The sequence below is a fragment of the Emydura macquarii genome, unplaced genomic scaffold (assembly GCF_026122565.2).
Source record: "Emydura macquarii macquarii isolate MOO-44397 ecotype Brisbane River unplaced genomic scaffold, CSIRO-AGI_Emac_v2 contig_2768, whole genome shotgun sequence".
In the NCBI taxonomy this organism is placed as follows: domain Eukaryota; kingdom Metazoa; phylum Chordata; order Testudines; family Chelidae; genus Emydura; species Emydura macquarii.
Window position 1 is genome coordinate 18,090,903 of NW_027132905.1, and position 20,736 is coordinate 18,111,638.

General features: G+C 40.8%; 1 protein-coding gene across 3 annotated transcripts in view; it reads right to left on the minus strand.

Annotated features, from left to right (window-relative positions):
• Positions 1-9,610: 9,610 nt before the first annotated feature.
• FBXO38 (F-box protein 38) overlaps positions 9,611-20,736 on the minus strand; it is a 35,945-nt gene continuing 24,819 nt past the window's right edge. For all 3 annotated transcript variants that reach the window (XM_067566576.1, XM_067566574.1, XM_067566575.1), the window contains exons 16-22: positions 18,772-18,872; positions 16,656-16,758; positions 15,426-15,592; positions 14,135-14,280; positions 12,289-12,392; positions 11,726-11,839; positions 9,611-10,514 (exon numbers count right to left, since the gene is read on the minus strand). In XM_067566576.1, coding sequence (XP_067422677.1) covers positions 10,336-10,514; positions 11,726-11,839; positions 12,289-12,392; positions 14,135-14,280; positions 15,426-15,592; positions 16,656-16,758; positions 18,772-18,872 — 914 coding nt within the window. In that variant the 3' untranslated portion in view covers positions 9,611-10,335. The remainder of the gene's footprint in view (positions 10,515-11,725; positions 11,840-12,288; positions 12,393-14,134; positions 14,281-15,425; positions 15,593-16,655; positions 16,759-18,771; positions 18,873-20,736) is intronic.

Consider the following 20,736-nt stretch of genomic DNA (forward strand, 5'->3'; position numbering starts at 1 on the left):
TCTTCATCCATATGATGCCTAGCTCCAGTCCACACTTTCAACATCTAACCTTTTTTGAGCACTAAAATGCACCAACACCTAAAAATAACTGAAATATGATATTAATAACTGATATAACATTGTGTGCATGCATATATGCTTGTGTGTGTTTCCATAGAGCCATATATCCCCAAATGGGATTATGTATTATTCCCTATGGTTTCGCTTTGGAAAGCCTAAAATTACACCCACCCCACCAATAAATATATGAGCAACTTCTCAGTACTTCAAATAGAAAGATGAGAACAGACAGTGCACAGGGCAGAGCCCTTTCTCCATACCCTAATCTCCTCACCATGTTGCCTTCATCTAACTGTGGACCCTAACCTTTAGCCATGTTTCTACTTTGCCAGCTATGGGAAAGATGGCAGCGGATGTAGAATATCTATTGGCCACCAGAGCTCCCAGGCTGTTAGTAAGCTTGTATTGTTATTGTTGTTTATGTAGTTATTTATTTGTATTCCTGTAAGTCCTAGGAGCCCTAGTCAGAGACTAGGACCCCACAGTGCAAGGTGCAGTACAATCACGTGTGTCAAGGACTCATGGGAGCTACTAAAGCCATTATCGAAGTCAACTTGATTCTGAGTGATGTGAGTCAATACCCTTACTATGAACTTTGCTTGTACGAAAGTGGCTGCCTCAGTGAAGGACACTTGCCAGGTAGATTGTACTCTTGAAACGCTCAGGATCAGCTAGGCAACTAACTAGACACTACACTGCGCCAACAGGAAATGCCCTCTTCTTGACGCAGCATTAATCTTTTTTGCGGGGGTGGATTTATTGAGTCAACTTCTGGATTGACTGAGCAGGTCTCCACTGCTGCTCCATCAATCCCAAAGAATCAATCCGGCAGCATCAACAGAGCTACCATGAGCAAAGACATACCCCTAATATCCCAACCCAATTCCCAGATAAGATTGACGATATGTCCGCATATATTTATTAAGACAGAAACCAGCTGGGGTTCAAAGATGTCATCACAGACCACGCATAGTTGGCAAAAACTGAGTAAGTATAATCAGTTCAGGACTGATAGACATTCCACCAAGTGGATTAACACTAACAGCCTGTGATATCTAATAAACAAATGTGTTTCTTCCATATGAATTTCCACAGTAGGTTCTAGTGTCACCCTCCAGAAATGTTTTCTTTGAAAGAGCTGAGTCATCTCTTACCACCTCCCCTGGTCCCAGCTAGTGGTCTGAGTCATGTAACAGAATCATCTGTACACAGGTATTCAAGCTGTGGCCATCTGAGCACATCTGGCAGAAGCAGTAACCAACAAAGAACACAACGAGTTTTCTGTTTCATTACCCCTTTGGCATACAGAACTGAGAACATCCTACACCAGTCACACTGAGGCAATGTGCTGTGAAAGTTAGTGGAGAGGGTGCTGGTCTCTCAGCCTCTTGGACAGAGATGATGCACTCCTTTGTTTTAAAATTAATTTAGGGGCAGTGAGAGAGGCCAGAAAACAGCCCAGGAGCCTGAAGTTGATTTTGATATAACCCTGCATACAAGTACAACACAGGCAGAAGTGATGCAAGCTTCTCCTGTGCAAACTCCATCCAACACCCCTCAATCTGACCACAGCTGACTGTGAAAACCCCCAACAAAAGCCAGTTGTGGTAGAAGTTTTGGGATATGGGCACCTGCCCTCCATGAATTGTTCTATCTGAAACCACCAGATCACATCCAGCTGTCAGACTTTTGCCCACCAGTGGAACAGGCAGCATTCTAACTACTGATTTCTGTATCTGAATGACCAATCCTCCTGACCTATGTGGCCTGCAAGGCTCTGTATTTCTCAGGTGGCAAGTGGAATCTAGGTCCTGATTTAACATTGAACCTGCACTTTTGGTCACTTTTCACCCCCTGTTGCTGTGTTTCTCACTTCCACTTTTCCAGGGCTACAGAGACTGGTTCAGAAGTGTTGCCTAGGGAAGTAAAAATCACTCATGCACAGTGGTGCAGTTCAGTTTGGGCTATAAGCTGCATTATCATTTCCACCATAGACACACGTTGCAATGACAGTTCACCAGGAACTAAGAAGTTGCAAACCAAAATTTACTTCTGTTGCTCAACTGGGTTGATTTAGACCCCCTCCCTCCCAGGCCTGGGAGAGGAGAGGGCTCTTTCACTTATGGAAACCAGGGGGAATTGTGCTATCAGGTTTTATAGCCTGCTGGCCTGTTTCCCTTGCTCAGGAAGGAATCACTGCCATGCCCAGAGACTATTTCAGGGCACAGTTTGTCTTCAGCATAAAACTTAGGCAAAATAGCAAACAAAAAGCAGCTTCTCTACCCTTTCCAGGCTACAGCTCCTAGAGCCTTTTCCCCTTGCCTCCATCCATGCTAAAAGGACACACCCCTCTGCTTCGGGATCTGCTACAGAAGCCCCTTCTCCCACTTGCAGCTTCTCTCAACTGCACTTTTCCAGCCCTATCCTGATCACCTGACCCTTTCCCAGCTGGTTCTGATAATTGAATGGTAGCTAGCCCTTAGAAAGCCACCCTGTTACAATGTAAATTGCAATAGGATCACACAACCTATGTGAATGGAAATCCCTCCCCCTTTTTATTTTTTTATTCTCAGCTCTTGATAAAACCTTCAGCTGCTCAGCATGGCTTCAAGTCCCTTCAGATAGGGTCAGAGTAAAGACATTCTGAAGTGCTCCACAGGTTGCATAGTATAAACCTAGCATCTACCAAGATAGGTGGGCCATAGCTGGCTCTGAAGAACCTCAACATTATTCTCTGACTTCCTGCAGACCTCTAATCCAGGCAGGGACATCTTGTGGCCACACATTTCACAGATTGTCTACTGAGCACAGGTAAAAATAATTATTTGATTGCAACAAAGCCTTTCCTCCTTACTCTTCCCTTTTAAAGCCCTGGTGTTCAGTGTTTAGTTTGTCCTTGTAGCTAATATTTTAAAAGATTGGATTTTAATTTTACCCAAGAGGGTAAAGGAAGAAACTAACATCTCCTCCACCTCCTGGTTTCTTTGTGTGTATGCTGTGGGAGGAAGGACTTAACCTTTTGCAAATGGCTCACCTTGGAAGCTACTAACAGCATGCCTGCTTCAAACAAACTCCTTACTGGAAATCATTTAATTTTAAGCTAGGGGAAAGGTTTATTTCCAAACACTCTGATTCTTCAGCAGCTGTTCCTCTTCGTGGGCCTTTCCCCACAGGCTGGGAATTGCTTTCGTTTGTCTTTTTTTAAATGAAGGGCTGTAGCACAAGGAAGCATATGCTGAGAGTTCCAGTAACAGAAGAATCAAGGTTTTTGAGACATTGCCTTCTAAACTCAGTGCCTTGAGGCTTTCTGCTAAAGGGCAGCGGATATCAGCATTACCCACAGGCTTCTCTGGAAGGGTGACTACCTATGAAAACACCCACTCTAGATAAACCGGCTCTATGAAGAGAAACTAATAAGGATTACATAGTCCCTCAAAGGAAATCCTCCCATTTCCAGAAAAGGTGGCTGGGTTTGGGCATGGTACTAAACTGCTCCACATCTCTGCCCTGCCAAAGGAACGGTTTCCAGCTTGGGCAATGTTCTGGGGACAACAGGAAATACGATTTCCTCCCTGCACACATGGGGCTGGTGATTTAGTTCTGCAAACAACACCTGGCAGCTGAGACATTCACCTCAACTGTGTGGCTCAGCAGGGCCCTTTGGGAGCTGCTCTCTACGGCCCTGGTGCGAGTTTTAACACGGTTAACTGTGCTCTCAGGCATACCCCCACACGCAGTGTGTTTGACCAGGCCTCAGTGAAGTCTGCTACTGATTGTGGCCCCTGCACGGCAGACACAGCGGACAGTGTAGAGATTGTGGACAAGGAGGTGAGTCTGGCACCAAGATGAGGCTTCCTGAGAAGTTAGAACTAAACACGACCCAGACACGCCCCCAAACATTTCATGGTCTCCCTGGGATGGAAGCACCCTCCAAGTTCCCCTGCTCCCCACACTCCAAATGCATTTTCATGTTGTTCTTTAGTCCATCTTCCTCCCATGTGAAGCTGATGATTCTATCCCTGGAGCCAGCAATCAGATATACACTCTCTTGCTACCGCTCAGTGCTCTATCTGTGCTCATCTGTTCCTATAGCCTACATGACAAGTTCCCTTCCAGCTCTCTTAGGTTCTCGTATGGCTCCCATTACTGTCGTATCTGAGCACCTCATAGTCTTTATTGTATTGATCCTCACAATGCCCCTCTGAGGGAGGGCAGTGATACTGACCCCATTTTTACGGATGGGGAACTGAGGCACAGAAAGGGTAAGGCCTGGATCCACAAAGATATTTTAGGATCCTGAAGTCGATTGAAATCAGTGGAAGGTAGCAGCCTAAAGAACTTTGTGAATCTGCGCCTAAGGGACTTGCTCAAGGTCAAACAGGAAGTCTGTGGCAGAGCAAAGACTTGCAGCGGACGGTCCCAAATCCTAGGCTGGTGTTCTGACCTCTACACCATCTTTGCTCTGTTTAATAGCCCTGACACCTCCCATATATGTAGCAAATCAGGGGTAAAGGGACCATGCAATGGAATCACATTTAACATTTCCTTTTACATTTTCTTTTACCTATGAGGTTTAATATTTGCCAACCTGCCTTCAAACTCCAGCAAGCAGCTTGTTTCTTTGTTTGTTTGGTTTTTTTTTAGTGCACACCAGAGTAATCACAGTTTGTGATGTGGGCTGTAAATGAATTTCAAAGCTCATTCCAGAGCTGCAGCAAGCAAACAAGGTAAATGTGAAGCCCTAACAGGAGATTGCTCTGTCTCCAGGAAAGATGAACAAGGCAGGGTCATTAGCCACTGTTATCTGCACAGGCTGCTGCTTGTGCCAAGGACTCTGAGGGGGAGGGACTCCTACTGGAATCCATGGTGCAAAGGGAAGGGTCTTTTACTTACTGAGAAAAATATCACTTGGGCTTAGTTGTTTGCTGAAGAACTGAGGGGTAAGACACATTCCTACCCCCACCACCTCTGTACCCCTTATTTTTGATCCGACAAGGCAAACCGAGTACAGATGCCTAGAGGCCCAGAAGGAGAGAATGTAAAATAGAGTGCTCTCCAAGAGAAGGGAAAATGCCAGTCCCAAGGGACTGTAATAATTTACAATGGAAAAGAAGCCTGTAACCCCAGGGGAAGTGCAACTAAGGTTAGGAATCAGACTAGAACTCCTCATCGCTGGTGAAGTCAATGGGAGCTGGGGGTGCTCAGCCCCTCTAAAAATCAGGCTGTTTATTTAAATAACTATCTTTAGGCACCAAAATTTTAAAATGTGAAGAGTCAGAACAAAGAGCCCTGTCATCCAGGCTTAAGGCCAGATCCTCAACTGGAGTGAATCAGTATAGCACCATCAACTTCAGTGGAGAGATGTGGATACATTATCTGATGCAGAGTAAGCCTGCATTTCCAACCAACTGGATGGAAGTTTGGGAAAGGTTGTGGGGATAGGGTGGGAAGACAAAGAAAATAATATAGGGGAGCCAAATTCTGCTCTGAGTTAGACTCGGATGACTGGCCTGAAGTGAACACTAGGTTTGCACAGGGTACAGATTTGGCCCAGTTTATTCATTTCACAGAAGCAGAAGGTGCAACTTGCACTAGCAGTAACCCTGCACAATGGCACAGCTAGAAACAGCTCTTTCCTGATCTCTCATGAATATGTGTAATGAACTTTTATTCTTCCAGGGAGGGGAGGAGAGGAGAGGAGATGGTGGGATGAAAAAAAGGTAGCTTCTGCAGGAACTGCTCCTTTTTTCATAGGAGGTCAGTGGGGTTGATTTTAATAAAAGTATGTAAAAGAATAAAGAGCTTAACAGGCAGGTTGGAATATCTTTGCAGAAGAGTGTTTTAAAGTTGTCTATAGAATCTATAGATAGACCACTGAGCTTTATTGAGTAGCTCCATCTAGTGTCTGATTTGGACATTACACTAACCAGAGAGAGAAGGTGGGTGAGATGATAGAGGAGCTCTTCTCCAGTCCTGTGTCGTTAAGAGAAACAAGCTTTTGAACAACAGAAGTTGGTCCAACAAAAGATACTATCTCACCCACCTTGGCTTTCTAATATTCTGGGAGCAACATGGCTACAACTATATTGCATTGTACATTGCATACACTAACCATTCAGTCTCTGATTAGTCTAGGTACGTAAAGCAGCTTGCAAGTGGTAAGTTTGGTGGTTGTATTTTGGCATCGAAAGCCTGAAGGTGGGGTCCACTTTGCAACACAAGATCATAGATTTTGGTGTTATTGGTTAACAATCAGCCAGAGGCAGTTGATACACAAGAGGCTGAATAAGGAGGAGCCTAAAATTTCACTTTACAAAGCATCTCCTGGAGATTTCACCTGCAATGCTTCTGTGTCTGGAATGTAGAAGCACCCTCTCCTAGTCTGATACAATTATGACAAGTTTTAGTAGAAATATCAGATTTTTTTTTAAAGCTGATTAGGCAGGGATGAGAATGAAACAGAGAGATGGAACAGAGAGAAATCAGTCTCCAAAAATGTTCAATGTGATGCCACTGAGTGCTAACATACAAATGGGAAGACAAGTTTTGCTGAAATCCTGAGGTGGGGAAAAAGCACCTGGTAAACTAAAGATTTAGGCAAAGTCATCTTGAAAGCCCTAAAAATATAGGATTGAATACCACATTTATAAAGGAAATGGTTCAACTTCCATCTTAACACCAGACTTCCCTTCTGTATGTTTTGCAGACTGTCTTACTGTACAATTCCTTGTCTCAGTCAGACTGTGCAAATGAAGAGAGAGCTTGTGGTGAAATTGCCCAATACTACTATACATTCATTCTCAATGTACTTGATCTGGTGTCAATGAAACCTTTTCAAATGCAAACCTTACCCCTCATACTCTAGGGCTCCAAGTAAGCAGCAAAGGCCATTAACAAGAAAACCTTCTGATGGTGAACTGATGCAGTAGTAATGGGTTAATTCATCATAGATGTAATCCATTGGAGTCAACAGATTTGAGCGAGGCAAATTTCTCCCATTCATCTAGTTGCATTGTTGATTTGGAAATCTAATGGTGAATTAGCTATTTCATAGCTTCTGGCAAGTTTGTGCAGTGTGGTTTGCTCTCATAAAATGTAGAGATGTAAAAAACCTCACTAATTTTATATTCATGCATTTTACAGGAACACTGATCCATTGTTTTCTACTCTATATTCTCTAGCAGTCTTAAATAACAAAAGCAGTGAGGCTCCAGTGTCAAGTAGGAAAATATCCTTTTCATCAGTCTGAATATCCCTTTGCTCAGTTTCGGATACTGAACCTCAGAACTAGCAATTATATTTATTATTTTTAAATATTTCATATCCCGTAGTTGGAACACGAAGGTACTAATACTCCTGGGTTCTATTTTATACTGTGGGATTGAGTTGCTGTGAGCATGAGCAAGCCCTTTGAACACCTCTCCACCTCCATTGATCCATGTGTAATGGGTATAGCCTACCTGTTGCAGTATTGTAAAGCTTTCCTTAAGAGTTTGCAAAGGGGAAGAAAAATGAAATAAATTAGTATATACATCTATCCAAATAATTCCTCTGGTGGCCAAGATGTAACTGACAGCAAATAGTAGATGGTATATGGAAGTCTAGAATGAGTCTCCAATATTAATGTACTGGAGTAAAAATTATTCTTTTAAATGTTGGCTTTGCCCCTTAGCAAATTTGACCTGTGTGCGCCAATGACCCAACATTCTGGTAATCCATCTAGTAAGGTTTATACTAAATCATTTTGTTTTGCCTGACCTTAGCTTCAACCTCACTGTAGGATGTTTGGTTAAACATACTTAACGGAATACAGACACCGAGTTTATGATTTAGCAATAACTTATTGAGTTCAGACTAGAGATGCAGATAAGGTGTAAAATATACTGACAGTTCACTATTCATTGTTGGACTAGCACAGGGATGCAGTCTTTACGTCTAATTCCAGAGAACATTAATTGACCAGAATCTTTTGTTGCTTCCACTTGAACTGGAGACCTGTGGATATATTCACTTCAAAGGGTAGGGAGATCCCTCAAATATTTGTGCATACATGGTAACACAGAGATGGGTAAAGTGTTAGGCCTTGTCTATAGTGAAAAGTTTTACGCCTTCAACCTTGACAGCTTATTTAAAATGGCAAAATGCCCCTAACGTAGGCACAGTTGTGTGTGTATAAAAATGCTTAATTCAGGTCAGTGAAGCAAAATCTTCTATACTGATAGAAAGCACCTCATTCTAATACAACCACATTTACACTCAGGTTTTTACTGGCATAACTGTATCAGAAAATCTTATATGGAACTCTCCTTTAGGGCTGGGAAACTGTTCCATCTTGTATTTTAGCAGTGACACTCAGATTGTCTAGCATAAGCAGTTAACATATTTCAAGAACCCATTCAAGGTGAGGTAGGCCTTTAACACGGCTCCACTCAGAGGGAGAAAAAGAGGTAGTAGTTAGGGGGTGGGCTGTCAGTAGGTTACAGATTGTTGTAATTAGCCATAAATCCAAAAGTGTCTCTTATCCAGTCAATTTTTAGTCTCTAGCAAAGTTATGAGTGTAAGCTCCCAGACTCTCCTTTGAAGGTGTTGTGCAGATTTCTTTTGAGGATGAAGGTTGATAGGTCAGACCGAGTGATTGCTTTGTGAAAAGTGTTCACCTGCAGATAAGGTGTTTGTCTTTTATCATTTTCCCATGAGAGTTCATTTGAGAGCGTAATGATGGTCTGGTTTCACACACATAGTTGTTGTTGGGGCATTTAGTGAACTGGATGAGGCACACCACGTGTTATGATAGGCATGTATAGGACCCATGAATCTTGGAAAAGTGTGTTGTGAGGGGTGTTGATCATTGTAACAGTGGGGGTGGCAACAGGGTTTGCATCTGTTGTTCTGGCAGGGTCCAGGGCCGCTTTGAGTTTGTGTCCTGATCTGTGAGGAGTTTACTTCTCACAATGAACTTGGGGGGTTGTTTGAAGGCCAAAAGAGTTCAGAATAATTTCTGTTTGGAAGAGGCAGTATATTTTTGCTGCATTGCAGCATGCAAAATCAGTATATGGGGCACTTTATGCCGAAGAAATTTTCAGATACCATCTCTATTTCTATCTGTTACGGCTGATGCATTTCAAGCCCTACCCTGACCTACCTCAGTGAGTGCATGTACAGTGACCACACAACCAAAATTCTGGCTCTTATTGCTGGACCCACAGAGGGAACATGTAGATACAGTGGAAGCTGTAGGCATTCTGTCTCTACTGTAAAAACCAGGAGACTGTCTCCATGGTTGTTCAGTGGAGCACACAACAGCATCACTTACTGCATCTGTAAAAAGGTGCAGCTGAAGGGCAAGCATGACACAGACAGAGGGCTGAATAGTTCAAAGAGATTCAAAATGGGCTTCCGATTCCATAATTCAAGCCAACTGAACCCTGTGCTTTGTGTCTGCAGCTATTTGGCAGTAATTACATCGCCCTTTGCCGTCTAGAATTACATGAATGTTACAGATTTCAGTCAGATGTCATCTGATGCAGCTTTATATTTAAAGCAAGTGGAACCAATGTTTAATAAGGGTTTATTTTCATATTCCAAGAGGCAACAAATGCATTATTGAAAGAGGAAATAAATAATGTGAGAAAATGTTTTGGAATTTCACTCAACACATGAAATTTGGTTCAGAAGCTTTTTCTTATTTTTTAAAAAAGGAAAAGAGTAATCAGTGACATGGCTGCTCCCTTTCAGCTTTTGCCCTTCTGTGCAGCCCCTTTGTTAGTTCTTCCCCAAGTTCCCAAAAAAGCACGCAAGACACAGACCGTGTTCAACAGATTTACTCAGACTGGACTCTTAGATGCTCAAGAAGAAAAAGGCACAGAGTGAGAGAGACTCTAATGACTCTTTTGAACACAGCAAGTGGGGGCTATGTTTGTGACAAAAAAATTACTATGAATTGTAGGGGCTAAGAAATTCAAATTTTTTGCCTTGTCTCAATTGTTTGACTTCATTAAAATGGAATTTAAATTAAATTGTATAAACATATGAAATAAAGTTTTAGCTTTAGGAATATTTTTGTTTCCTCTATGTACAAACCTTAGTATACAATTTTTATATTTCATTATACATTTACTACATATTCTATACCAAACTGAGTCAGGGCAACTGCGAAGTACACAATTTCCAAGATACCTTAGTGCACTAAGGCAGTAGGAATGGGTCCATCGGTTTTCATTGCTGGCAGTGCCAATTGGAAGATAGGAAGGGCCACAGGTTAGCTGTAGGATCCAATCAAATATAATCATCCTCTACTGGTTCGCCATTGACATCGCAGTAATGGATGAAGATAGCCACCACCCGCTGGAAAACACCTTTTTTCATCTGGCGCAGTTCTGAGATCTCCTCGCCTATTGTTTCCATGCAGATGTCTGCAGATAGCTGTCCTTTCCTCCGGGGAGCATAGATAGTTGCTATGAAAAGTACAGTGAGAATGAAATAAATTAAATGCTTTTTTATGAAGCAAGTCACAAATTGAGCAATCTTTGTTTTAGAACTAAAAGTGAGTGTACAGAACTTTTCCTGGAAAGCAAAACATGCACAGAGAAAATGTTCCTTTAAGCATGAAAGTCTAGCCATTGGTCAGGCATAAGAAGAAAAAATTGGGTCAGAGGTTTTTCTTTTTGGTTAAAAAACCTCAACCTCCTAATTGTTTTTCTACTGAATAGGAGTTCCTGTACAAAAGTTCAATCTCAAAACAATCACAAATGCTACTGCAGTTAAACTCTGCCCTAGCCTAATGGCTAGAGCATTGGACTGGGACTCAGGAAACTGAGTTCAATTTCCAAATCTGCCACTGGTCTACCTGCCCAAGTTACTTCCCCTGCTAGTGCCTCAGTTTCTCGGAGGGGATGGAGAAATAAAATGGGAATAATGCTGACCTTGTCTGCAAAGCATTTTATTTTCTACGGATGAAAAGCACTATAAAAGCCAGGTATTAACAATTTACCCTAATGTGTCTAGATATTGTAGATTATGGTGGAAGATCATACAATTTCAAATGTCTAGACAGAGAGAAATTAAGGACGAAGTTACAGCCTCAACTTTGAATTGTTTTGTAGATTTACAACCAGACCTTAAAAGATGTCTTCATTGTTCAATTAAAAACAATACTGATCTACTCTGATTCAGACTATTAAGATTCAACAGGTGAATCAGTTTTGCCCTTGAGATGGCACCAAAGAACTCAGGAACTTCCTGAAGACAGACCACAGATTATCTGGCTGTGAAAAAATGCCCAGTCACTACACTACACAAGTTTTATAGATATCTTAAAAGGCATTCCATACAACAAAAACTTTTTTCTTATCTGTCCATATTATGATGTAATATTATGCATCTGTGAGTCACTCTTTTGTTAAACTGTCTTTGTTATGGTTGGATTAGCCTTCCTTTTCATAACCGATAAACCTGTTTCCAGGACCAGATTTTGTCTCCTTCACACCTGTCCAGGGAGGGGAACAAGAGGGGCAGAACCAGAAAATGCTCCTGGGGGGAGGGGTTTCCCAGGTCTCAGAGATGCAGAAACAGCTCTATACCCCCTACCTCTTGAAACCTTTAGAAAATTATTTTTAAAAAGACACAGCCTGAGTCCAAGCAGCATGTTAAGGCAGCAATTACTCACTTCTCTCATCATCCTCAAAATCATATCTAGCATAGCTGTTTGGCTCTGCTGTTCGGAGGGACCTCAGCCAGGGGAAATCTGTAATCATAGAGTAAGGGGCTCCATCCACAATACCTAAAAGAAACAAATATGGGGAAATATTAGTGAGATTATACTGTTGTCGTTGTAGTGCCAATGCTTCTCTTCTCATCAGGAAGAATCCAATATTATTAGACATGTTGGTATAAGCAAAGAACTTCCTCAGCCCTGGAATACTCCATTCAACACCTGTCCAAGCCAGGGCTTTGTCATCTCCGGAGATAGTCATCCATGTCTACACCTTAATTTCAAACACTTCTCATCTAAGTTTTTAATACCACATCAACTACTGCAATGCTTGAGGGCAGCAAGACAAGGGTCAGTCTCAATTCATGGTGTGCAGGTGATCTCCAATATTCAGTCAGAAGGCACATTTACCTCCCCCCCCCCCCCCAGCTATTTTCCCCTCTCCTCTGCAGCATCATGAGAAAACAAAATAATTTGCTTTTGTAACAGATTAGCCTGCAATCCTGCATAATACTCACCTTCTAGAGTATAAATATCCCGCCCCCACGGGTACTTGGTGTATTTCTTCAGGTCTTCGTCAGTTCTTGTGGCTTCAGGGAAGAATTCATATTTAATAAGCTCTCTGGAGATAGGAGGGAAGAAAATACAGTTGGCAGTAATGGGAAATGTTAGAAAAAGGGACAGGAACATAAAAAACGACTGTACTGGGTCAGACCAATGGTCCATCTAGCCCAGTATCCTGTCTTCTGCCAGTGGCCAATGCCAGGTGCTTCAGAGGGAATGAAAAGAACAGGTAATCATCAAGTAATCCATCCCCTGTCACCCATTCCCAGCTTCTAGTAAACAGAGGACAGGGAACTTCAGAGCATGGTTTTGCATCTCTGCCTACCCTGGCTAATAGCCATTGATGGACATATCCTCCATGAACTCATCTAGTTCTTTTTTGAACCCTGTTATAAACTTGGCCTTCACAACATCCTCTGGCAAAGAATTCCACAGGTTGACTGTGCATTGTATGAAGAAATATTTCCTTTTGTTCGTTTTAAACCTGCTGTTTATTAATTTCATTTGGTGACCCCTAGTTCTTGTTATGAGGAGTAAATAACACATCCTTATTTACTTTCTCCACACCAGTCATGATTTTACAGGTCTCTATCATATCCCCCCTTAGCAGTCTTTTTTCCAAGCTGAAAAGTCCCAGTCTTATTAGTCTTTCATCTGGAAGCTGTTCCATACCCTAATCATGTTTATTGCCCTTATTTTTTCCAACTCCAATATGTCTTTTTTGAAATGGGGTGATCAGATCTGCATTCAATATTCAAGATGTGGGCGTACCATGGATTTATAAAGAAGCAATGCTATATTTTCTGTCTTATTATCTACCCTTTCCTAATGATTCCCAATATTCTGTTAGCTTTGTTGACTGCCGCTGCACATTGAGTGGATGTTTCCAGAGAACTATCCACAATGACTCCAAGATCTCTTTCTTGAGTGGTAACAGCTAATTTAGACCCCATCATTTTATATGTCTAGATGAGATTGTTTTCCAATGTGCATTACTTTAACCTCACTTTACATCACACTGAAAACCGTGAAACAACACGAGTTCTGATTTAATAGGGTTGAACCTATAGAAACGTACAGGTAGGATACACACTTGGGTGTAGTAAGCAATCCCTTGGCTCTTGAGTGCAACTACATGTGACATGGGGTTAGACAAGAGATCACACCAATGTCTGCTGCATATAAGACAACTGTTTGTGATGTCCCCTGTTTGTAGGGGACTGTTCCTCATAGTTAGAGCTAAATAAATTCTCTCTCTCTCTAATCTTGCCAAGGAAATGTAAGAAGAAAGGAAAGCTGATCTGAAATGGTATACAGGTGCTGCTTCAGTGGACAATAGGGTGAAATGGTGGACAGTATAATTTCCTGCTGCTGGAAATCTTGTAGAATTGCAGTGGAATTGAAAACTGCACATTATTTCTATTTCCCCCAAAAACTAAAGTTCTCTCTACTAGAATCAGTTTGTGGGTCTCTCCCTCTCTCTCTCTTTTTTTTTTTTTTTAAATGAACTTACCCATCAGAGAGATAAGTTAAGCAATTCCCCAGGCCTCCCTTACAAGAGAATACTACAGCATTCTATAGCAAAGGTCCAAAACACTACAGCAGCATTAAAGATGTGTATGCAATACATTACTACTTTTCATATGGAAAACAACCTAGTGCAGGAAACATATATTAACATTTGAATTCTCCTCATCCTATCATTTACACATTAGGGCTTGTCTGGCCAATAAGATATACTGAGTCTATATTAGCCTATAGGCTCATTCTTCACACATCCATTGAGGGATGGGTACTCACTGGTTAATGTTTGCTATTGTGTCCATCCAGCTGCGAATGCGCACCTTGTTGCGGACGTTAGGAGGATTACTGAACTCATGAATTATGCAAATGTGGTATGGGTAAGGACCGCTAAATATCTTTTGCTCTAGAGTCAATGTGTCGACCTGTGGAAAAAGTCAGACAGGGACTTACAACCAAGAGAAAAGGAGAAGTGATTTTAGAGTCAGCAGCATATGTCTGACCAATACTCCCAACTTCAGAGGGAAGCACAGTGTAAGGACTTTCACAACACAGCTCTATCAATGCACCTCTGCAAATGCACCTTACCCCACACTGCAGGATTTGTAGGGAATAAATAAGTAAAATTGTCTGATTTTGTAACTGCATGTTACTAGTTTAATTAACACAGTGGTCAAAGACATCTTCATTCCTACAGAAAGTGGCCCTGGAGTATTTTTTTTTTTTTTTTTTTAAACAATTATCATGAAATTCACTGCAACCAAGAACTGGATTGCAAACAGTGATCTGGTTTTTTCTTAAAATGGGCTTCTAGACCAACCAATCTTCCACTACTCCAACACCATGGATAAGAGGGACCATTACTTGACATTCAGAGTGCTCCTGCTAAGCAAGCAGCATGGTCAAGTCAACTAATCAATTAACTAGTTCTCAGTTCCAGTCTTAGCTTTGCTATTTATTCACTCTGTGAGCTTGGGCAAGTCACTTAACTTCTGTGTCTGTTTCTCCCACATGTAAATACAGGTAATATTACTATTTTAATTACCTTGCACTATTGGCTGATTGATTAGATAAAGTCTGCTTTGATGATGTAAACAGTATATAAATGCTAATTAGAGGTATTCAACTTGAGAGAGCAGTCACCAAACTATTTCAGACCCGCAGAGTGAAAGTCATACTTCTGGTCATAAACAAAAACAACTATGCAACTATATAAATAGTAATTATTGTTTTTGTAGTATATTATGTAACCTCTAGTTACCTAGTACAGCATTAATTCAGCACCTCACTTTAGTTGACTTTATAGTTTTCTAATGCGATGAACTTAACCTTGGAAACAGTATTTGACAGTAACAAATACACTATTTAAAGTCAGCAGTGAAGTTCAAATCCTTCAATGAAAGTGTTAAGAAGGAAAGAAGCTGAGGATGGTACTGTCTTAGAATGAGTTTCCTGTAGTCCTCACACTTATTTTTCTTGAATTAAGCAGAAATAATAAAGCTAGCATAGATTTAAGAAAAAGTACACAGCTTCAAAGTCTGTCTTGGTTAAATGAAAGCTGGCTGGGTACCTGCTGCATTGGACGAAGGTAAATGATCCGGTTTCTCTCTGGTGGCATCCTCAGTATCTGATCTAGTACCTGATCCATGTTTAATTTCTTGCACTGGGCATAGTCAAATCGATTGACAATTGGTGCATTCTCTACTTTTAAATGCTTTAGTACACGGCATCTTGTAGCTACAAATTACAAATGATTAAAACTATAAAAGCAGAAGCAAACAAGAGAATACATAGGACTGCTTTGAATTTTCCTAAGGTTATATGCAAAAGCAGACTGTTTGGTACATATGGCAAATGAGTCATATATATATATATAAATATGTAAAGGGTAGTTACTGAATTGTGTGTGCATAGTTAAGTTTAAATAAAAAATCTGATTTTAGAGTTATCTAGCTAGGCATCACATCACCACCTCTATTATGGAGGAAGGCAAAGCACTATATAGTGGGATAATATAGTTCTCCTCCTCCTCCTCGCTGTCATGTCCAGATCATCAGTACTTAGCTGATTAGTTAAAATAAAAAGTGTGCTTCGATTAGCCTTCCGGGATAAACCTAATCTCTATAATCAAGGACATTCCAGTTTTATATGACTTCATGAAGACTGGTGAGAGACAGTAATTCAGACAAGAGAGGCACTGTTACTAACAGCAGATGTTGCAGGAAACAGCATAAATGACCTGATGATTTAGGGAGAACTAATCAGAGAAGACTGGAATGCAGCATATAATATTCTCAAAGTGCCATTAGTCAATACAGATTTTTATCATCCATCAGAACTTCAAGAAGGAAACACTACTGTATCAGCTAAATAACTGTGGAACCAGGAAGAAATGACAGGGAAAACAAAATACTCAATTTCCAGTTATCCTATTAACCACAAGAAAGGTTTGTCTACTGGATAGATCTCTCCTTAGGATTGTTATGTAATACAGTTTTGTTTCTTAAGTGTTAACCTTGATTAAGTTGGTTACAGCTAGAGAAATAAGGAACTCAGAAACTGAGATGTTATGACATATTTCACTATGCCTCCTATAGCTATTCAATGTTCTGAGTAAAACCGACATATAGCTTAGTTGCTGATGAATACAGAGTAAGCAAAAGACTGGTGGTAGCTCCTAAGAGTTTTTTTAAATGACTCCAGTATTATCAGTGTGGATGGAAAAGATGGCAAGCTCTTGGGGAAACACAGAATGGAAGATTTGGCTGTGCTATGAGTTCCAATAACATTAACAACGTACCGTGGATGAACATCATTTTGGGGCAATCCTTCAAGACCAAGTCTGTTATTCCACAGTTGGTCAACGTGATTCCAACAAGGTTTTTGGATTTCAAAGTCAGCACCTGATGCAGATTTAAAAGAAAACCAGAGGATAGGGATTACTATAAAATTAATTTAAAGCATTAAGTCTGAATAAAAACAAAAAATCCTGTCAAAAATGGGAAAAGCAGCTCTGTGGTAAATATGCTATGAGAAAATTCATTCTGGGACATGGTCCAATGTGGTAATGGCTTCTGTCCAGAACAAGTTGGCAATGGGAAAGCAGGACTTGTGTTGCTGATCAGCACTTTCACAAAATGAGTTAAAAATAACATTTTTCAGACCCACTACACAATTTCCATAAGTAGCATTTACTTGATAGAAAATACCTCAAGTTCCCTACTATGCAATATCTCACTGTACTATCTCTCACAAACAAAATTTATTTAAAATTTATTTACACTTTAGAGCCATATTCTAGCTACTAAGCTGAATCAGGACTGACCATTTTAGAGCCTTATTCTTCTGTTTAAATTCAGAAAAGTATGGCATAGAGAATCAGTGTGAAATTCCCATATGTACTGCCTTTCATCAAGGTGCCTCCAGAAGGAATACTTCAGATGGTGAAAAGGCATTAACAATATAAAATTATGGGAAGACTATTTGAATTTAAAACAGAAATCCAGCAAATTTTGTAATGGCCCTTTTAGCAAGGAAGAAACTAACCGCATGGCAGACTACACACAAAGTGCTACAAAGCATACTGAAAAAATAGAGAAAGTATGCAGTTGTAGTGATCTAATGTATTACTTGTAACTAGAATGAACAAAAAATGACTTTTAATGTGATAATGTTGTTTTAAAACAGCCTAGTTTGAGAGGAACAACTCTCACTCCCAGAAGTAACTTCTATGCCCTTTACAGAACGTCTAGTTATAAAACAGAGGAAATAATCAGAAAGCACATTGAAATACATCTACACAACACACCAGAGTCAGAGGTGTGTAGTGTGTACATGTCTGTGTCCAAACTGCAGTGCGTAGCTATTCCTGTCAGTGAGAGTCGGACAATGGGGAAAAGCTTCAGAAACTCCCTACTGCCGGAGCCTTTCACTGTGGCAAAGAAAAGCTCTGGCAGGAAGGAGGCAGCGAGGAAGCCACCATGAGAACATTCCCCTGCTGCCTTCCATGGGGTGTGGAAGAGCTCCAGCAGAGGGGAGCTGCCTGAACCTTTCCCCAGGCCAGAGTCTTTCGTCTTTTGCTGCAGTGGGGAAAGACTCCAGCTGCAGGGAGGAGATGGGACACTACACTACTAAAAATAGCAGTATAGATGGGGAGGCATGGCTTGGGTCAAGTAGAGTCGTGTAGGATATGTATTTGTGTACATACCTACACCCCTTGTGTATGCCTTTACTTCCCTAAGCCATGCCTCACTAGCTACCCTGCTATGTATATCCGTGATAAGGGAGCTACCTGAGTATGTACACTACATGCTGCTGAAAGCATGTAGTAGTGATACACCTTTAAGTTACATCTTCGCGGCATGGTTAACCCAAGTTTATCTACACTCAAATTACTCTTTTCAAGTCAGCTTAGGTTGAAAAAGAGCAGTCATATTGCAAAATAACACTCGAGCTACTGTGTCCACCCTGGGACTGTACTCACTCATGGGTATTGCTATCCTGTGGTCCTTACTGCTGCAATAAGCTAAGCGAGTAAGCTCTAGTAAGGGCTATGAATTCCCAGTGAAGTGTGGGAGAACTTGTCTGTCCTTTCTGGACATATGGGAGGCATTGTGGGAAAACACTGTGGACTAGAATCACTCTATCCTGAGTGCACATTACAAAGCAATTGTGTGGGCAGCTGGTGAGTTGTGTTAACTTGAGCTTTAGGTTATACTCCCTCTCAGGTCAGCTAACTCAAGTTACAAGCACCACTGCATTTGTTAAGAATGGGTGTGTGTTGATAGGACTTGAGATGGGGCAAAACTCAATTTACAACATGAGTTCCACAATGAAGACAATCCTGTAGTGAGAGTTATATGTTCATAAAGCCTCTTGGTTAGGAAACCTGTGGCAGATAGGGAAAGAGGCCTCACCTGAACGTGGTCATCCTCGATAACAGGATCACTAGTGCTTGTTGACTTGTCAGCCGTCCTTTTCCGCTTCATTGTTTGTCGAGGCTTTGGCTTGGCCACTTCTGGAAAAAATAACGAGGGAAAATTTAAAGTAAAGTCTTTCCGCTGTACTAAGCTACAGCCAAGAGAAAAGCAGAAGCATTGCTAATTGGACCTTCTATAGTATTATATGCTCTAGCTCCACTAGTGTAGTCATTGGACCACTCTAGGCTAGCAAATGGGCTTTTTTTTTTAAACCATAACCCTCACACTGCAACACCATCATTTTCAGATTTAATATCCAAGTCTGTTCAAATGAAAAAATTAAATATAATTCCCATTTCATAGGCAAGAGTGCTGAAATCACTTGTCCAATGTCTTACAGGGAGACAGCAGCAGAGCCAGGTTTAGAACCCTACATCTCAGTCCTCTGCTGTAACCACGAGACCATGCTCCACTCCCCACAAAGAACTGAATATTTTTGGAAAATAAAAACTTTAATAGGTTTTTCAATAATTAACTGTCTTAAATTTCACAAATAAACTATCTGAAAGCTTACTCCTGCCTCATTTTCCTTGCCACATCCTGAGAACAGGCTCCTCTGTTTCTCCTGATGCTGCAGATCACACTAACACAAAAAGTAAAGTCTGGAGCCCAGCAGCTTCCTACGCTGTTTTAGTAGTGACAACTGTTTCAGAGGAAACACTGACCTCACACTTGGGCAGGTTTCTCTTTGCAATTTAAAATTCAAGGTTTTGCAGGGAAACAGAAATAGCAAATGCCCCACCATCACTTTTATATCATCTTCCATCCCAGGATTAAATACCTTACAAACAAGAATTAATTCTGTTTCGCAACATGCCTGTGGGATAGTTAAGTAAAGCAGATTAATATTTCATTGAAGAAAAAATACACTTTGATATTTTGAAATGGGTAGGAATTGTAAACGGGATGCTGTTACGTCAAAGAGGCCAAATATTTGGATTTTTGTTCCTATATACACTCAAGTTTAGTGTTTTCCCTGGCTTGCACATCTCCACAAAAGACATTTACAAGAGTCCTCTCAAAAAGAATATTGCAGAATTAGAAGGGGTTTGGAGAAAGATGAAAAACTAGCAGGACTGTTTACTTTAAAAAGGAGACAAGAAAGAAGGAACATGATAAAAGTATACAACGTAACGGAAGTTCTAGAGAAGATAGGGGGAGACAAGCTCCTGCTCTGTCTCAAAACACAAGAACAGGAGGACACTCCATGAAATTAATGGGTAGCAAATTCAAAACTGATAAAAGCATTTTTCACAAAACACATGATTAAACTGTGGAACTTGTTGCAGCCAAGAACTGGCAAGATTAAAAAAAGGACTGCACATTTATATAGATGACAAGAACGTTAAGGTTATAATTGCTAAAGCTAACAAAATTTGGAATGGATTTTATATCTTATGCTTCAGGGCTTAAACCAACTATTAGATCAGGATGAGAACTAATGTGGGAAGGCGGAGGGGCAGATTATCCCACATCTGCTTATTACATGGTTCTTGCACCTTTTTTGCACAGTGTTTGTGCTGGCCACTGTTGGAGACTAGACAAATGGACCCCAGGTCTGATCCATTCTGGCAATTCCTATGTTCATAAGTGTTCAGAAGAATGGGACATGTGTAAATTTTACTTCACAGTTTATGACTCCTGAATTCAGAGGGGGGGAAATAACCGCACACTTTTATTATTATAGATCAAAGTCAGTTAGATTTTCTTTAATTTAATAATATTCCACTGCCTCCTTTATTTAGAAATAACAGTGAAGTTATCTTCTGGACACTGTGAAGAGATGAATTTAACATTTACAGTAGCAGAGATTTTTAGCTGACTAATCTTGAGAGTGTCCCCTAAAGTTGGATAACCTGCTACTGAGGATTGCCTGTAAGTTACCCTTTTGTGACAATACTA